Below are 18,639 nucleotides of genomic sequence, written 5' to 3'. Positions count from 1 at the left end.
AGTGTATAGCATAATGTTGTTTTTGACTTATTATAAATAAATAATTGGACCATTTATTGCATGCATGTAGGTCTATCTCCATGCTTTTTGGGCTATACAAGCACCTGTACCCTAACTCCATGAATAGACCAGATTACATTTGACTCGCTTCACCAAAGTGTAATATGTTGTGTTTCTATCAACATGTAGTTGACTCTTAGGCATGCAGTATATTACCTGTTTTTGTCCTCGTGCTGTTCTTTTGTCTCATAATAAAATAATACAAATCTATGATGGTAATATAATATCACATTGTAGTATTCGTTTCAGGACTCAAGTAAATGTTTTGAGTATTGTACACCACTTCTTTTAACAATACAATTTTTTTTTCCCAGATGACCAGAGGGCAAGAATGGTGCCTGCTTCATTGAGCAACGAGTAAGAACCTGTTTTCTTGAGTTGTGTTAAGGGTCATTTAATCAGTGGCGGGCCGCCAGGGCCTGCTAAGCTTTCTATGCTGGCCTAAACAGAATCACAAAGTTATAGCTATTTTATTATTTAATTTACTTTTTTATTTTAAATAATTAAAAGTTATATCTATTTTATAATGTAATTGTTTTTCACAAATACACTACATGTATTATCATTATTTATCCCTATTAGCTTATTTACTCATTGCACAGCTCCTGTCTCCTGTCTGTTTCTCATGCCTAGTCTGTCTGCGTCTGGTCTGGCCAGCGAGATGGTCCACCTCAAGCGGCTCCTTACCGCTCTTTATCCAATCAGATCTCACCTCTGTTTCTCTCTATGTGTCTCTCTCGTCTCTCTCTCCGCCGGTTTAACACATGGTGACGGCCAGCGAGGGGGTTCTGTCCTCCCAGCCCCACGGCGCATCTCACCCTGCTTGGCCACGCGCGATGAAAACTAACTGGAAAGCAGGTCTGCGCTAGCTCACAAGTTAACTAGCGCCCGCGAGCTAACCAGCGCCCGCGAGCTAATTAGCACCCGCCATGTGTGTATTTATGTATACGATATCAGACAGCGGGCTTAGGTAGAAAATGCACGGCCCGGCACTGTATTTGATGAATGATGATCACTGGTAGGAGGCCCCGGGGAAGATCCAGGACTCGCTGGAGGGGTTATATCTCCGGGCTGGCCTTGGAACGCCTCGGGATCCGCCAGAATGAGCTGGAAAGTGTTGCGGGTGAGAGGGAAGCTTGGGTCGGACTGCTGGGCCTGCTGCCACCGCGACCCGACCTCGGATAAGCAGCTGACAATGGATGGATGGATGGATGGAGTGCGAGGTGTACACAGAGTTTAACCTGATTGCATGAGAAAAATGGCGTCTCTATGGTCAACTACATTGTTGAGTTTGAATGTGAAGACCCTCCCACTCTGCTGGCTGTGTTCCTGCTCTAAGACAACTTCCTGGTGGGAGGAGCTGGAACGCTCATCTGATTGGAGCCTCCAAGAAGGCATAAAAGACAGCACTTCTGGGAGTGTCTCAAGTCGGCCTTGAGGAGAATCTTTGGCGACAATTCTCCACAAGAGGAAGCTGATGACCTCTGTGTGTGTGGGGGTGCTGCCGACGCTGCCTACTACACACGTTTTACCGGCAAGCGTGAACGTGATGTCAGGTGAAGCCCACAAATCCATACGGCTGTTCAAGGGACAAATCCACTGGACAGATATGGGAGGAGGACAAGATGTGCAGTCTGACAAAGCACATATGACTGGGCAATAGATTGTCCTCACAAAAATGAACATGCAAAATTGACAAAGGATGAGAAAGTGACAGATGTTGAAGAATACAACATTACTTTGTAGTCCAAAAAAAAGCATCGTCACCACCGAGAAACCCAGGGAGATTGTGAAGCACTTTATACATTGCTGGATAAATGCTGTGCACAATGGGGGTGAATTCAACAACGAAGATATGAGGGACATGGCTGAAAACAACTGCAGCTTACAGCCCATAAAGCAATGGGCATAATCAAACCCCCACTGAACTCCTGATGAAAGTGAAGAGGGACAATGGATGTGACTGGAGGATGGCCCTCGACTGGGCCCTGATGTCTAAGAACTCTATGCACAAGCTGGTATTTGCACAAAACCCAAATCTGCCTTCTGTTCTCACTAATAAGTCGCCAGCTATGGAAAATACTCAAATGAGTACTTGGATAGTCCAACATATCACAACATTACATGTTGCAAGGAGAGCATTTACGGAAGCTGATTGCTCTGAAAGGACCCAAAGAGCCCTTCGTAAACAACTGCAGCCCATTGATGACCGATTTGAAACAAACGGGTGAATTGTACAGAATGGAAAGGTCCACGTGTTGAAGATGGTGCTGTGATATTTGTGAGGCATGGAGGCACTTACGTTCGCGTACATCAATCCAGGCTTCGAAAAGTAGATCGCCCACAAGCAGTGCTAGGAGAAAGGGCCATTCAGCTGGAAGCGACTGAACATCAAACCACATTAACAGAACCTGGCTTTAATGAGAATGACTATGACACTGAAAATGAAAGTGAGGAAGAGACGTCTACAAATGGTGAGGATAACGGTGAACCCCTCAAACACCAAGACAGCCAGAAGGAGGTTGCCATGGTCAATCTGACGCATCGCAGAACAACTCAACCACAACCTGTGAAGACCTTAGTCTGAAAACTGGACAGGTAGTCACATACACAGATGGTGGGAGTGGCCAAGCATACACTGGAAAAATCCTCAGCAGGGCAGGAAAAGCCACTGGAACATACAAAGACTAGTATAATTTGGAGTCCATTGGAGCCTGAGGAAATGACTGGCACTACCGGTTCTGTTGACTTAGGACGAGTAGACAATCTTCAAGTGGTCCCATCTGAGCATGTTGAATGATGTGCTAGCCGTCCTGAAGAAGACATATTTATTGTGAATGATGACGCCTTCATGTCTGCCAAACATGTCTGTGAACTCAGCAACTGGAAAAAGAATGATGTCTTTTGAAGAAGTAAAAGATGAAGGCCAGAAATGCATCTTCTCGAGGTGGGTGTGCACACTCAAGGAGACACCTGATGGTGTTGTACCTAAAGCTAGGTTAGTTGCAAGAGGCTTTGAAGAAATGAACACTCAGGAGCTCCCAAAAGACTCAACTACATGTGCCTGGGAGTCTCTAAAACTGATTATGGCAGTGATATGTCAAAAGAAATGGCAGCTAAACTCTATGGACATAAAAACAGTCTTTTTACAAGGCAAAGAGATAACCCGAAACCTTGCTTGTCACGTGGAGGATTTCATCTGGGGTGGTTCTGAAACCTCTCCTCAACAGTCATCCCTCACTTCAAAGTTGCTTTTCAAGTTGGATGTGAAGAACACAACAGCTTCACCTACAAGTGCAACAACGTTTTTACATAAATAATCTACAACCCATTCCTGTGGACCCCAACAGAGCCACACAGCGACGATTTTCACCTGTATGCTAGCAGTCAAAGAGGATCTGTGTACTGAGTTTACCACTGCGCATGTGTAACCGCTTGGTCCCAGAGGAACGGAAGACGTTTCGACCGTGTTGTTGGTGTCGCTGGAGTTATTGAACAAACAGTTGCCCACAGTTTGAGATTCAACAAGCCAGCACCCAAAGTCGGCCGACCATCGTCCTGCTCTCCATCACCTCTGAAGAAACGCGACACCCCAAGATCCTCACAACCACAACCAGATGTGCGTTATGTCCACACATTGGCCCCTTCACTGTGAGGTGCAGTCGGTGTCCAAAGGTGGGTCAAGATGGAAATGTCTGAAATGCAACGTTTTCCTGTTTGAATACAAACCAGCAATGCTTTGCAGCATACCATGAGGAATACAGTGGATATAATGCACAGAATGAGGTGTGCTGAGACTGAAATGCTCGAAATGCAATACTGTTCTGTGTTTTGCAGCGCTCCCCTTTGAATGAAAAACAAGATGGCATATCACCTATATCATCGGAAGGGTGAAGTGTATCTAACATTTATGCTGTTTATTAGTGCAATAAGTTAGCAGACTATTTTACTAATTCTACTCTTTTTGTATTTGTATGTATTTTGGTACTTTTACCATAGTGACATTTCAACTGTTTGGTAGAGGCCTGTATTTACAGAACTGTGGGATCTGTTGGGATTGTTGTTATTACTGCCCTAAAGAAATAAAAAAAAATGTATTTTTTTCTCTTAGTAAAAGTGAACTTATTTTAGTTGTGTTTTTGTAAACTCTTTCACTTTTCTGCCTTTCAGGTCTGCAGCTTTGCTTCTAGAAGGTAGACTACACACATCTTTGGCTCCAAAATTGTACAAGCTTGATATTATATTTATTTTCCATATTTAATAAAAATTGCATGTGTTGCAGGTTCAGATCACCTGACAGGGATGGCAGAGCTTGTGTCCAAATATAAACACAAACCTATGGCCTTAGAGAATCCAGCTGGTGCCGTGTGGACGATTGGAAACCTTCATGACACCATTTACATGCACAAGAAGAACGTGGTGAATGGGTGGAACAAATTTTACCTTCCAGGTATAGTCAACATGAAGGTTCTGGGTGTGGTGAAGGGGACTTCGTGCCCGTGTGACCAGCTCGTTCTGATGACCTGTGAGAACAAAAGGATGTATGCCTACGATGGAGAAGCGCTGCATTTAGTGGCTTCAAGCATAAAGCAGCTATTTCAGAAGGGAATAAAGTATCCAGCAGTCAAGTCCTACTACAAAGGGGAGGCCTTCAAAAAAATGGTAAGAAGTTACAGTTAATTTGCTATGAACCAGCAGGGCTTTGTGGTTGTGGACCCCGATGATGGATCACCTGTAGGTACTGACAATGTTTAATTTTGTTATGTTGTCTTTTGTGTGTAGACCAACGAGGACTGGGAGAAAGTGAAGAAGGGTCCTGTGGGGCAACTTTTGTACCAAAAGCGTCTTAAACTGGTGACAGAAAAAAAGGCCAGATTCCTGGAGAATCTCAGATCCATCAGAGAGTACACAGGTTAGTATTTTTGTCTTTGCTGCAGGGTAAAGAATGAGCTCATACTTCATTTCTGCTCTGGATGTGTTACTATGTTCATTTCTGTTTCACACTATTCGGTATTGTAGTAGTCGGTAGTCATTTAATTTGTTTCTTTTCTCTCTCTTCTCTCTCAGCCAGCACACTTCCTGCAGAAACCTGCTGATGGTGTATTTTGTTGGCTGGTGTTTAATTCTGAAACCACAAGGCAGCCGGTTCCAGTCTCCCCATAGTTTGCATGTTATTGGAAGATTGTAGCTCCCCTGCACACTTCATATTTAAACACGCATGCCACTTAACATACACTTGCATTAAGGTTATAAATGTAAAATATATATTTATAACCTCTGCTTGCATTCCTCTGATTTCATGTGTTTTTGTATTCTATCTTTAATCCGTAATGTTGTAGTGTAAATGTATTTTATCGGGCTAAACACCCACGTGCCTCTTTGTTTACCTTTACACCCATAAACCCTCAAGGACTTTGCGGGAGCGCGCCTCAAAGTCCGTGAGTGCTTAAGGGTGGAGATTGGGACTGGGCCTCTGAACCCCCAGTTGCTCCCCAGGCGCTCCACAGCAGCTCACTGCTCGTTGGGATGGGTTAAATGAGACCAAATGTCATGTATGTATGTCAAATATGCCGAATGTATACGAATAAAGACAAATATATTTTGTGATAGCTGTCTTATGAGCACTTTTATCATGTCTTATTTTCAAAATAAAAGTATTTTACTAAACCACTGAACTAATTTACTATGCCTTACAAATGCCTTGTAAATAAGGAATGTCCATGTGTAAAATACGATACTTAAAGAATATAAACAATAAGGGGGAGTGAACCTTATGAAATTGTGTATTCGTATCATGAGGAAAGTCACAACTAGTTTAGTTAGTGTGTTCACATAGGATATGTTGTAGGTAGGCCAGGAATGTGAAATCAAGATGAGCTCACAGTTCTTCTCAAAATGGGTGCCGTGCCAAGTACTCCTCTGTACCAAAAAACAACTTCTCCAGGGGAGGGAACGGTGCTCAGTTACACAGAGGGGTGGAGAGACGACGTCAAGAACCAGGAAGCAGAGCGTGCTGAGGTACCACCTCTGAACAACCCGAATGCTGCCTCCACCCCTGCTAAACTTATGACCGATTCCACGTTGTAACGTTAAGCCAATGAGAGACGACAACGCCCTTCATATGGATCTATTATATGAAATGTTTTACACCGATCGTATACACTGTACCATCAACTTTTTATTAAATCTGTTTTATTATAACTTACTGAATCCAGAACTATTTCTTCAAGTCTACCACCCAAAGATTTTAGAACATAAGAGCTGTTATTGGAATATTCGGACATATATAATATTCTTGACATTTACAAACAAAGGTGTATTAGTTGACCTATATAAGGATATAAGATACTCATGAGAATAACAAATGCCCAAAAACTTCACATGGAAAAGATAGACACCACAAATAATACCATCGGGGGAACCAACAAACTCATTTAAATGCTGAAAGAACCATCAACTGGCAGTCAGATCACATGTAAATATTTTGCTTGTTTCCAAAACACACAAATAAACATGTTTTTGATTAAGTTTAGCCACCATGCTGAGTTACTGTCATTAAACATGTCCTGTAAAGCAGAAGTATAAGTTTCCTTCTTTGTACTCTGATGTTGCATAAGTTGTTTCGACATAAACGGGGGTTTACGTTTACACCTTCAGTTCAGTTCAGGAAAGGATTTTCTTCAAATAAACTACACAATGAATCCCTCACCATTGGATGCATTACATCTGGCTTTGGTTTAGAACTACACCACGGAACCGGCTAAAGAGTGGTCGAAACAATCCGGGGGCAGGGCTTCTTTTCTTCCTTCCGGTTTAATTTACTGAGAACTGAACCATGGTGAGTAGCTGCTTTGAAGCTTTTTCCTTTGCGACTATTTTATATCATTATAATTAATCTGTACATCACTAACTTCTATTGTCAGTGAGTAATTGTTGTAATGTGTCGTGTGTTGTTTCTTGTTGCATCAGGCGGATCAAGAGGAAAGACCCGGGTGAGTGAACTGACTTTCAAAGTCATTACACTGCAACCAGTATTCAGTTAGTTGGAGTTAAATACAACAACTTATAAAACAACGTGTATTGTTGTTGCTTTAAAACCTTCTAAAAACATTTAATATTTATCGTTTTAGAGAAGAAGAATCTCTGATAGAGGAAGACGCTTTCAGAAGGAACGCTTTCTTGTTTATCGAGGAAATGGTGGTTGAACTATTTTATATCATTATTATTAATCTGTACATCACTAACTTCTGTTGTCAGTGAGTCATTGTTGCAATGTGTCGTGTGTTGTTTCTTATTTGCATCAGGCGGATGAAGAGGAAAGAAGCAGGTGAGTGAACGGACTCTCAAAGTCATTACAACAACTGCAACCGACTATTAAACTATTAAATGAGTTTTTGATAATATTGGTGGCAGTTAATACATTGTTGGAAAAGTCGTTTTTAACAGAATTTAAAATGATTACTTTGTTTATTATTATATTATGTATGTTTACATAATAGTAATCATAAAACAATTGGAAATCAAGTTAAATAATGTGTAATTTAGTAATAGTGGTACTTATCAATAACAGATGAGTAGCCTATTTATTTATTTGTTTTTAAGTAGAACCATATTGTTGCATTCTGCTTTAAAACCCTTTAAAACATTTTATATTTATCGTTTCAGTCAAGAATTTCTGGTAGAGGAAGACCCTCACATAGAGAACGCTTTATTGCTTATCGAGAAAATGGTGGAGCTGGTTGGACGAGCTCCAGGTGTCAGAGTTTTATTGGACGAGGTATGTCTGATGAAATGTATTCTGCTTTTTTGACCTATTACCTTTCAAAATACAAAATGATCTTTGAATGAGTTTCGACTCCACAGATTCTTCACAGCATCTTCTTTTGGGGAACATTCCACAATCCACCATTTTCACCAAAAGATATTCTGATTGATGAAGAGATGTTAAAGGTTTTGAAGGACGACTTCCCTCGGCCTTTTGACCTCTATTCCTCTCAACTACCAAAGCGGAGTCCGTTTTCATGTGTGCTAGACATGGTAGGATTATTAGTTTGGCAAAAGATGATTACATTTGTCTTTGTAAAACTGCATATAATGTCTACTTCACCTACACATCTTAATATATTACAGGTTATACTGAATGCACATTGCATCTCACAAACTAAGCGTGACTCAGTAAACGATGCAGCATTGATTACATTGGTGATTTCTTGCAGATTGTCCACCTGACTGGACGAGAGAATGAAAGTGAAATAATAGATGGCCTGCGAGAGCTCATCAGTGACCTGGACCTCGATGAGGATCTGGTCTCCTCCACCATCTGTGTCTCTCACAGAACTGATGTTAACGATGCAGTCAAGTACTATGGGGTCTCCATGTCCGCTCCTTGCAGTCTTCCTGACAGTCTTCCTGAGGGTCTCCCTAGGAAAATCATGATTGCTGCGTCCTGTCTTAGCAGCTGGGACGGGTATGTAGCTGGTGCAGTGATGACCTACTTTCCAAAAAAGAAAAAGAAGAGAGATTTTGATGGAACTTTTAAACTTCCAAACCATGTCAGGTGCCAGGCGTTTGACCTCTGGGATAGAAGAGTCAAGCCTCCTTGCAGATCATGTGGGAATTTGTTTGGTTTGACGCCATGTGTAAAGGATGAGTGGGTATACGGCAATTGTGCCGAAGTTGAAAGTTTGAGCAACTTGTTTAAAAATGTGAATGATGTCAAAGAGAGAGCACGACCAACATCTACGATGTACTCGGATGAGAAAAGGCTCAAGGTCGAAAGGCTTGTGAAGACAGATCTCACCAACTGGCTGAAGCAGGAGAAATTTATATGGAAAAATATTTTCTACACCCCTCAATGAGTCTGATCTTAAAAGGGGACGTGATTGAATAGCCTGTTACATATTAATAAGTAGGCCCACAACTCCTGTGATCTTTTGTTATGATATGAACAACGATTCCTTTCGATGTGATTATTTATCCGTAAAACGCAAATGATCTCCTTGTAATCATCTATAGGCACTGAAATTGCAGTCAATGGTAAAGTAGTAAAGCTCTCTTGCTTGATTTGATTGGCTGCCTCGGTCCATTGCTTAGCGGTGCAACTCCGCGCTGAAAAGTTGAGGAATATTTTAACTTTTTTACGCATCATAAAACCGCCTGCAAGGGGAGCGCAAACCAGTACTAAAGGAAAACAATGTGTTCATCATGTGATCGGCCCCTATTCAATCAGAGCTGTCTCTATACTGTATGTTTTTATCAACGCTTGTTGTTAATGATCCGGCTACAAACAATAAAGACATGAATGCATTGATGGCTGTCAACTGTCTGAATGCAAAGCAGGCAGAATATACAAAAGGGCATGTATTGATCCAGTCAATGACAATAAAATCCCAAAGATTGTTCATTTGTTTTGGTTTTATTTACTGCAACCTCATCTAAAGAAGTGATTATTTTCCAGTGTATACAACATGACATACAGGACACCACCAAGGACCAGAGTATCTCTTGAACCCTCGGCCTCTGGCTCAGGCCTCTGCTTGAAAATGACTTGCCCAAAATAAATTGAGTGTATCTCTGAAACTTCAGGTCTGAACAATCATATTATCACAATAAAGGTAAACCTTGAGAGGGTTCTATGGAGGTGTAAGAATCAGTAGTTATTTGTAAATATTCAAACACACCACCTCAACCTTATATTGTTTCAGTTTGAATATTAATGGAGATAAACTGCATATAGCAGAGTTAAATGATAATATTAATATATATCTAAAGTGTACACATATACAAATACACATACCAAAGTAGCAATAGAAAAGAAGTACGGTGGTGTTCATTCTGGTGGTGTCGGACTTCAATTTAGCTACAATGACAATAATAAGACACCGTCTAAGTTCCACCTGTTATGTGTTCATGGGACCAGGCACGTTCTGAGACGGCAACTAGAATTGCTTCTATTGTTTTTAAAATGCCATGTATAGGAACTGGGCTTATTCATCAGGCTTAATTGAATCAGTTATTACAAACAGAGTAAACATAAGGTTTGAAACAAATCCGTTTTCATAGAGAAACAATTAAAGATGACATAACTACTCACTAATACATTCTAAACTAGTTCCCTCATACATTGGTGAATGGAATCACATGTTTGTACTGCTGCCAATGACAAGCCAATGATTAACACTGAAACTCAGTTTTGAAAGGGGATTTCATATCATCTTTTGCTTCGTTTGTCTCAGTGGCAGAAATCCCCCACTAGATGGCAGTCCAACCATTTTCAGTTCAAAACAAGCCCTACATTTAAAGGCATCATTTCATTATCCATGTGCTATAGATATAGAACATATACAGTAGACACACTTGAATCGAGAGACTTTAAGCAGATAATTCACATCCTCTCTGATGTCACTTCACTGTCATGGCTGTTCTGTTGTGCTTTCAAAGGAAAGACAGGAATAAAAGTTCAGCAGGAAGAGCAAATAATTCCCAATCATCTGTCATCAGGTATTAACTAAACCCATTCAGGTCAAATATATACACCCTCTGGCTTCAAATGAAGTAATTTACCCCCCAAAACACGCAAACAAAGTAAAATACCATTGCAGGTTTATACAGAGCGTTTTGACTAACTGTCGTCACATTATGTTGCCTTCATGGACACGATCAAATATTGGAATTAACCAATGTAGGATTATACTCAAACGTAACGTGGCAGATGGGCGTGTAAACACAACACAAATATGCTACGATTTCCACAGAATGTGCTGTTTTGGATTGAGAGTGATGTATGTGGAACACAAGTGCATTTAAACTAATGGAAATAACGTATGGGGTACATACATGCATTTAAACCGTTGTGTAACGGAAACATCTGACGTGGACGTGAAGGCATCACGTGAGCAGGGAGTGGAGAATGTCGCAGGTTACTAAAATGAGAGCGACATTTCCGTGAAGACAGCCTCGGACTCCGTTTGCTCTTCAGCTCTGGTAACCAGCCTTCTCTTATTTGATGTAGTTTGATGAACGTTAACCTTTAAGTTCTTTCGATGAATTTATGTCATTTCTTCCTGTCTGTTGAAACAACTTCTTAACATTATCGGTCATAATAAAATGCACGAGTTACTTTCGGTTTTATAAACAGTGTTTTCAGATTAAAACATTCCTGAAATGTGTTTGTAGTTTTGACATTTGAGAGGATTAGAAAGAAGAATAAAGACGATGCCAAAAGGAAGGGGGGATATGTTCCTGCTGAATAATCCATTGTTGTGACATAGCCTTCAAAATAATAAGAAAAAGAGATTCCGATTTACACAGTTTTTATTATATTTGTGAAAACATTAGAGCATTTGTGATTTAAGCTCCAGAAAGATATCGTTTTAAATATCGTATGGCTGAAGAGTTAGCTTGTGTGCCTATCAGTGTGCAAGTCAGTGTTTTGCAGCTGTGGTAATGTATTGCTTCTCTTCGTGGTGTTACGGCATACAGTATTTTGTCTAATTTGATCAAGTCAAAAACATTATTAAGTTGTACATTATATGAAATCTAATAATAATAAATCCGAAGTTACACTACTGTTCTGTTTTTAATTTAAAAAAAGGGGGTTCGAAATATAAGAATATTATTTGATAATATTTTAACTTTTTAACCCCCTTTTTATAATTAAAAACAGCACAGTAGTGTAACTTCAGATGTATTATAATGTATAGCATAATGTTGTTTTTGACCATTTCTGAATAAAGGTCTATCCTCATGTTTTTTGGGCTATCCAAGCACCCTTAACACCATAAATAAACAGTCATTCAATTTGTATAGTTGCTTCTTAGTGGTGCAGTATATTACCTGTTTTTGTGTTTGTGTTTTTTCTTTTGTCTTATAATACAAATATATGATAATAATATAATTATATCACATTTTAGTATTGCTTTCAGTCCTCGAGTAAATGTTTTCAGTATTTCAACACCACTAATTTTAACAATACACATTTTGTTTTCTAGGTGACCAGAGAGCAAGAATGGCCGCTGCTTCATTGAGCTACCCGTAAGATCCAATTTTCTCAAGTTGTGTTAAGGGTCATTTAAATGAGCTATTAAGAAAGGCAGATGTATTAAATGGTACTTAATAATTAAATAGCCCATGTACATGTGTGGATCTAAGAAGAGGTTCATGCAAAGCACTAGAACTTGAACAATGTTCAGATTTCTGGTCTGGAAATGTCAGCCAATTACGACACATTTGATAAGATAATGACTCATTTGCATATTTGAACATACAATTTTAGAAACCTTGTAATACAAAAACGAATTGTCATAATATAACTTATCAACTGGGCCAGTTTCATGGTGATATTGATCAGTTATTATTTGTCTGAACCCTCTCCACCTGGGTTAGGGTTTAACAGTAACATGACAGCAGCGCTAGAGTTGCCATGAGAATAAATGACAAAGTGAAAACTGGGGCGAAAAGATTAGTTCAAAATTAGAAGATTCAACGGCGCCAGAGAGTCTGATGTCATTCGGGTGATTAATCCTGTATTGAGCCAAGTCGTCATTTTGCCAATTTCTCTTGTATATGTTGTCCAGTAAATACTGCTGTGAGTATCAGCTCTTATTATAGTTCTGTTTTTGTAATCTCTACCACTTTTCTGCATTTCAGGTCTGCAGATTTGCTTAATTTCCTACAAACCAAAGAACGACAAGGTAGACTACACACACCTTTGCCTCGCACATTGTACAACCTTGCTATGATATTTATTTTCCAAATTTAATGAAAATTGCATGTGTTGCAGGTTCAGACCACCTGACAGAGATGTCAAAGTTTGTGTCCACATTTAAACAAAGAACTATCGCCTTAAAGAAACCAGCTGGTGCCATGTGGACGATTGGAAACCTTCATGACACCATTTACAGTGACGAGAAGAACGTGGAGAATGGGTGGAACAAATTTTACCTTCCAGATATAGTCCACATGCAGGTTCTGGGTGTGGTGAAGGGGACTTCATGCCCGTGTGACCAGCTCGTTCTGATGACCTGTGAGGACGAGAGGATGTATGCCTACGATGGAGAGGAGCTGCATTTAGTGGCTTCAAGCAAGAAGCAGCTAAGTGACGAGGGAATAGAGTATCCAGCAGCCAAGTCCTACTACAAAGGGGAGGCCTTCAAAGAAATGGTGAGAAGTTACAGTTAATTTGCTATGAACCAGCAGGGCTTTGTGGTTGTGGACCCCGATGATGCCGACAATGTTTAATTTTGTTATGTTGTCTTTTGTGTGTAGACCAACAAGGACTGGGAAAAAGTGAAGAAGGGTGCTGTGGGGCAACGTTTGGACCGAGAGCATGATCAACTGGTGACAGAAAATAAGTCACAATTCCTGAAGAATCTCAGCTCCCTCAGACAGAACACAGGTTGGTATTTTTGTCTTTGCTGCAGGGTAAAGATTGAGCTCATACTTTATTTCTGTTCTGGATGTATTGATGTATCACACGGTTCCATCATGTGTTACTATGTTCATTTCTGTTTCACATTTGATATTGAGTTATCTAATTGGTTTATTTTCTCTCTCACTTCCAACCCTTTCTCCAGGAACCTGCAGCTGATTTAAATCTTTGTAAAAATGTAAAAATACCCACTACATTTCATTTAGTTTATAAATCAGAGTTAAATTACTGTGGTCATTTATTGGTAAGGTGATCACGTATGTCTGTTTTAATATGATTTATCAATTTCTATTGCCATTACCGATACTATTACTGCTTTTATTAATACTATTATAATACTGTATCCACTGCTGCTGTTATTAGGAGTCATAATTGTTCCATCATTATTCTGCTTACTACTCATTATATGAAGAATTTGTCATATGCATTCAATGTGAAATCTATTGCACTTCTGTCCATCCTGGGAGACGGATCCCTCCTCTGTTGCTCTCCCAAAGGTGTCAAAGGCCCGATCCCAATCTCCACCGGTACGGACTCCCAGACTGAAGCTCCCACTAACTCCATGAGGGTTCAGGGCTTCAAGGCTGTAATATATATATATATATATATATATATATATATATATATATATATATATATATATATATATATATATATATATATATATATATATATATATATATATATTAATTAAACTGAGTTATTCATCAAACATTTGGTTTCGTTATTGAAGCTGTTTTGACAATAATGAGTAAATGCAGGGTTCTTACGGTCATGAAAAACCTGGAAAAGTCATGGAATTTTAAAATGGTTATTTCCAGGCCTGGAAAAGTCCTTGAAAAAAATAAAATCCCAAAGGTTTTGGAAAAGTCATGGAAATATGTTGTGTTCATGACGTTCATTTACTCTGAGTTTGAAATAATGAATATGCTTTTAAAAGAAAGACGCTCAAACTATTAGCAGGCGTACATACAGGCATCTATATAAATGTTTATTCTTTTAATCAAACTATTGTCTCTCATTCATTTGTGTCATTTAAGGTTTACTGTATGCTTTGGGATTCTCATTGTTAGTTTAAATACTACATTTTTTCATGTATACACCGAGATTTCACAAAATGTTTGCTCATGGAAATTTGGTTTAAAGTCATGGAAAAGTCATGAAAAGCCATTGGTCAGAACCCTGTAAATAGATTATTTGAAATGACGTCTCATCTCGTGAGGAAAGAGCCCGGAAGACGTTCAAATCAGTGAGTAAAATAAATACCCACACTGTACCGATGTGAGGGTCCTGGGACAGAGGATGTCGTGTGTGTATTGTCATTGTATTGTAAAGCCCTCTGAGGATAATTAGTGATTTCTGGCTTTACAAAATAAATGTGGAGTTTGATTTGAATCAACTAATGATTCAGAAGTTTATCAATCCAATTCCACCATTTAAATGGGGTCAGTGAATGGGTTTGTATAAATGATGTGAACACTATCACAACATCTCAATCAAACTGAATCTATTGCAGATTGTGCTAATGATAGTTGATTATTATATATTTACAATCATTGAACATAAGACAAATATTAGTTTATTGTGATACCTGTCTTATGAGCACTTTTATCATGTCTTCTTTTCAAAATAAAAGTATTTTTCAAAACCATTGAACTGCAGAACATGCTAAAACCACAAAGAAGTTGATTTTAGACTGAATTCAGTGACTTAAAAGAACTTCACATGGAAAAGATCCAGACAACACAAATAATACAAACTGAATTAAATGCAGTCACATCTAAATATGTTTGATCGTTTCCAAAACCCAAATAAACATGTTTTTGATATAGTTTTAGCCACCATGCAGAGTTACAGTTCTAAAACATTTCCTGTAAAGGAGAAGTCAAAGTTGAGTTTCGTTCTTAGTCTGATGTTACGTAAGATGTTTCGATCGAAATGAGGAAATGATTTGCTACCACACCTAATGTGAACATCCTGTTCCCTGTGCAAGATAACGATTTTGCTTTGCATGTGTTTCCTATACACAGTTACATTAAATAAACAGTACTATGATATTCCAGTAGAACAAATAAGCCACTGGTCCAGATAAGGAGTGGTCGTTGCAGTCCGGGGGCAGAGCTTCTTTTCTTCCTTTCTGTTTCACTTACTGACGACTGACCCATGGTGAGTAGCTGCGTTCAAGCTCTTTCCTTTACGACTATTTTATATCATTATTATTAATCTGTACATCACTAATTTCTGTTGTCAATGAGTCATTGTTGTAATGTGTCGTGTGTTGTTTCTTATTTGCATCAGGCGGATCCAGAGAAAAGTCGCAGGTGAGTGAACTGATTCTCAAAGTCATTAAAGTCATTATTACCAGTATTCAGTTAGTTGGAGTTAAATATAAAAGAGGGAATAATACGTTATTTTTTGATAATATTGGTGGCAGTTAGTACATTGTTAAAAATGATTACTTTGTGTATTAACTAGAAGTTGGTTTTCACTTTCACCTTCACTTACATTTCACAGTACTGTTATCTTTGTCTGTGCACTTTATTTTATTTGAATGTTTTATTCTATTGTAGATTCAATTGTAATTATTCATGCTCCCATTTCTTGCACTCTGTTTATTGTTTAATGTTGTTTAATGTTATGCAACATCCGCCATGACAAATGCCTTGTATGTAAAACATACACTGCAATAAATGGTTCTGGTTCTGATTCATGTAGTACTTATCAAACAACTGGAAATCGGATTTTAATTGAGTAATGTGCAATTTAGTAATATTGGTACTTTATCAATAACAGACGAGTAGCCATATTTATTTATTGTTTTTTTTAGTACAAATGTATTGTTGCTTTAAAACCCTCTAAAACATTTGGTATTTATCATTTCAGAGATGAATTTCTGATAGACCAAGACTCTTTCAGAAGGAATGCTCTCTTTCTTATCGATAAAATGGTGGCGCTGGCTTCAGGTGGTGTCAGAGCTTTAGTGGACGAGGTATGTCTGATGAAATGTATTCTGCTTTTTTTGACCTATTGCCTCTCAAAATACAAAATGATCTTTGAATGTGTTTCGACTCCACAGATTCTCCACAGCATCTTCTTTTTGGGAAGAATCCACAAACCACCATTTTCACCACAAAATATTCTGAGAGATGTCCAGATGTTACATGATTTGGAGAGACAATACCCTCGGCCTTTTGTCTTCTGTTCCTCTCAGATCCCAAAGCGGAGTCCGTTTTCATGTGTGCTAGACATGGTAGGGTTTTTTGTTTGGCAAAAGATGATTACATTTGTCTTTGTAAAACTGCATATAATGTCTACTTCACCTACACATCTTAATATATTACAGGTTATACTGAATGCACATTGCATTTCACAAACTAAGCGTGACTCAGTAAACGATACAGAATTGATTACATTGGTGATTTTTTGCAGATGGTCCACCTGACTGGACAGGGGAACGAAACCCAAATAATAGATAGTGTGCGAGCGCTCATCAGAGACCCGAAGCTGAGTCAATCACAGGATCTGGTCTCCTCCACCATCTGTGTCTCTCACAGAACCGATGGTCACAATCCAGTCAAGTACTATGGGGTCTCCATGTCCACTCCTGGCCGTATTCCTAGGCAAATCATGATGGCTGCGTCCTGTCTTAGCAGCTGGGACGGGTATGTAGCTGGTGCAGTGATGACCTACTTTCCAACAAAGAAAAAGAACAGAGATTTTGATGGAACTATCAAACTTCCAGACCGTGTCAGGTGCCAGGCGTTTGACCTCCGCGAGAACGAAGATAAGCCTCCTTGCAAATCATGTGGAAATCTGTTTGGTTTGACACCATGTGGAAATAACGAGTCGGTATACGGCAATTGTGCCGAAGTTGAAAGTTTGAGCAACTTGTTTAAAAATGTGGCTGACGTCAAAGAGAGAGCACGACCAACATCTACGATGTACTCGGATGAGAAAAGGGACAGGGTTGAAAGGGTGGCGAGGGCAGGTCTCAACAATAATCTGCGCGAGCTGGAATTTATATGGGATCATGCTTTCTACACCCCTCAATGAGTCGGATCTTAAAAGGGGAAATTATTGATTAGCCTATATATTGATTAGTAGGCCCACTGCTTCTGTGATCTTTTGTTATGGTCAGTAAAATGCAAATTATCTGCTTGAAATCATCTATAGGCACTGAAATTCCCATGTGGGTCTGATCACGCTAACGCTAACGCTAACGCTAACGGTGGAGAATGTTTTAATGCAGACATCGATCTCTTGCTGTTACAATGCTGTTAAATGAAGAGGAAGGGGACATTATAATATCGTTCTTCGTAACTAACTATCGCTAATAAGTGTTCCAACCACATCAGCATAAAAAACGGAAGTCAACGGTAAAGTAGTAAAGCCCGCCTCTTGCTTGATTTGATTGGCTGCCTCAGTCCATCGTGACATTGATGAGCGGTGCGAGTTGAGAATATTTTAACTTTTATTCGCATCTTAAAGCCGCCTGAAGATAACCAGTCCCAGAGAAAAACAATGTGTTTTTTGCATCTCTGTGTGATCAGAGCTGTCAATATATTGTATTGTTTTTAATCAATGATAATTGTTAATAGTCTAGCTATTTACCTAATAAAAACAGGGATGCATTCATGTCTGTCAACTCTCTGAATGCTAAGCACGCAGAATATACAAAAGTGCATGTATTGATCATGTCAATCCCAATAAAACTACAGAGATTGGTAATTTGTTTTGGTTTTATTTACTGCAACCTCATCTGAAGAAGTGATTATTTTCCAGTGTATACAACATGACATACAGGACACCACCAAGGACCAGAGTATCTCTTGAACCCTCGGCCTCTGGCTCAGGCCTCTGCTTGAAAATGACTTGCCCAAAATAAATTGAGTGTATCTCTGAAACTTCAGGTCTGAACAATCATATTATCACAATAAAGGTAAACCTTGAGAGGGTTCTGTGGAGGTGTAAGAATCAGTAGTTATTTGTAAATATTCAAACACACCACCTCAACCTTATATTGTTTCAGTTTGAATATAAATGGAGAGAAACTGCATATAGCAGAGTTAAATAATAATAATACACATATATCTAAAGTGTACACATATACAAATACACATGCCAAAGTAGCAATAGAAAAGAAGTACGGT

The 18,639-nt window shown here is 39.1% G+C and overlaps 3 protein-coding genes and 1 long non-coding RNA gene across 5 annotated transcripts; all 4 read left to right on the top strand.

Annotated features, from left to right (window-relative positions):
* The first annotated feature begins 3,594 nt into the window (after positions 1-3,594).
* LOC306748927 (uncharacterized protein) lies at positions 3,595-5,667 on the top strand. The gene is made up of 6 exons (XM_079232159.1): positions 3,595-3,735; positions 3,898-3,950; positions 4,231-4,253; positions 4,343-4,722; positions 4,843-4,972; positions 5,128-5,667. Exons 4-6 carry the CDS (start codon positions 4,363-4,365, stop codon positions 5,154-5,156), a joined length of 519 nt encoding a protein of 172 aa, XP_079088285.1. The 5' UTR covers positions 3,595-3,735; positions 3,898-3,950; positions 4,231-4,253; positions 4,343-4,362; the 3' UTR covers positions 5,157-5,667.
* Positions 5,668-7,010: 1,343 nt separating this feature from the next.
* Positions 7,011-9,441, top strand: LOC306748566 (uncharacterized protein). Its single transcript, XM_079231746.1, has 6 exons — positions 7,011-7,052; positions 7,191-7,257; positions 7,365-7,387; positions 7,726-7,837; positions 7,924-8,097; positions 8,277-9,441. Exons 2-6 carry the CDS (start codon positions 7,255-7,257, stop codon positions 8,916-8,918), a joined length of 954 nt encoding a protein of 317 aa, XP_079087872.1. The 5' UTR covers positions 7,011-7,052; positions 7,191-7,254; the 3' UTR covers positions 8,919-9,441.
* Positions 9,442-10,962: 1,521 nt separating this feature from the next.
* On the top strand, positions 10,963-14,072 carry LOC306749169 (uncharacterized protein). Of its 2 annotated transcripts, XM_079232429.1 has the most exons (7): positions 10,963-11,043; positions 12,051-12,093; positions 12,709-12,752; positions 12,842-13,221; positions 13,327-13,456; positions 13,635-13,667; positions 13,987-14,066. In XM_079232429.1, exons 2-6 carry the CDS (start codon positions 12,068-12,070, stop codon positions 13,646-13,648), a joined length of 594 nt encoding a protein of 197 aa, XP_079088555.1. In that variant the 5' UTR covers positions 10,963-11,043; positions 12,051-12,067; the 3' UTR covers positions 13,649-13,667; positions 13,987-14,066. The 2 variants fall into 2 exon arrangements, with proteins under 2 accessions (XP_079088555.1, XP_079088554.1); XM_079232428.1 differs by having other exon boundaries at positions 13,635-14,072.
* A 2,303-nt stretch (positions 14,073-16,375) lies between these two features.
* LOC306748926 lies at positions 16,376-18,211 on the top strand. The gene is made up of 3 exons (XR_013771165.1): positions 16,376-16,478; positions 16,566-16,739; positions 16,919-18,211. It is a non-coding gene; the product is annotated as an uncharacterized lncRNA (long non-coding RNA).
* Positions 18,212-18,639: the final 428 nt, after the last annotated feature.

This window comes from Taurulus bubalis (assembly GCF_910589615.1).
Source record: "Taurulus bubalis genome assembly, chromosome: 16".
NCBI classification, from domain to species: domain Eukaryota; kingdom Metazoa; phylum Chordata; class Actinopteri; order Perciformes; family Cottidae; genus Taurulus; species Taurulus bubalis.
The sequence above is the reverse complement of the archived record's forward strand: the minus strand, read 5'-3'. Positions and strand labels throughout refer to the sequence as shown.

What these genes read in the sequence shown, in the direction of transcription:
- LOC306748927 (XM_079232159.1), top strand. Translation starts at nt 4,363, where the DNA reads ATGGCAGAGCTTGTGTCCAAATATAAACACAAACCTATGGCCTTAGAG. An exon ending in GGGAGGCCTTCAAAAAAATG is followed by an intron (nt 4,723 to 4,842) that starts GTAAGAAGTTAC and finishes TTTTGTGTGTAG; the next exon opens with ACCAACGAGGACTGGGAGAA. An exon ending in ATCCATCAGAGAGTACACAG is followed by an intron (nt 4,973 to 5,127) that starts GTTAGTATTTTT and finishes CTTCTCTCTCAG; the next exon opens with CCAGCACACTTCCTGCAGAA.
- LOC306748566 (XM_079231746.1), top strand. An exon ending in TCAGAGTTTTATTGGACGAG is followed by an intron (nt 7,838 to 7,923) that starts GTATGTCTGATG and finishes TCGACTCCACAG; the next exon opens with ATTCTTCACAGCATCTTCTT. An exon ending in TTTCATGTGTGCTAGACATG is followed by an intron (nt 8,098 to 8,276) that starts GTAGGATTATTA and finishes GATTTCTTGCAG; the next exon opens with ATTGTCCACCTGACTGGACG.
- LOC306749169 (XM_079232428.1), top strand. Translation starts at nt 12,068, where the DNA reads ATGGCCGCTGCTTCATTGAGCTACCC. An exon ending in ACAAACCAAAGAACGACAAG is followed by an intron (nt 12,753 to 12,841) that starts GTAGACTACACA and finishes CATGTGTTGCAG; the next exon opens with GTTCAGACCACCTGACAGAG. An exon ending in GGGAGGCCTTCAAAGAAATG is followed by an intron (nt 13,222 to 13,326) that starts GTGAGAAGTTAC and finishes TTTTGTGTGTAG; the next exon opens with ACCAACAAGGACTGGGAAAA.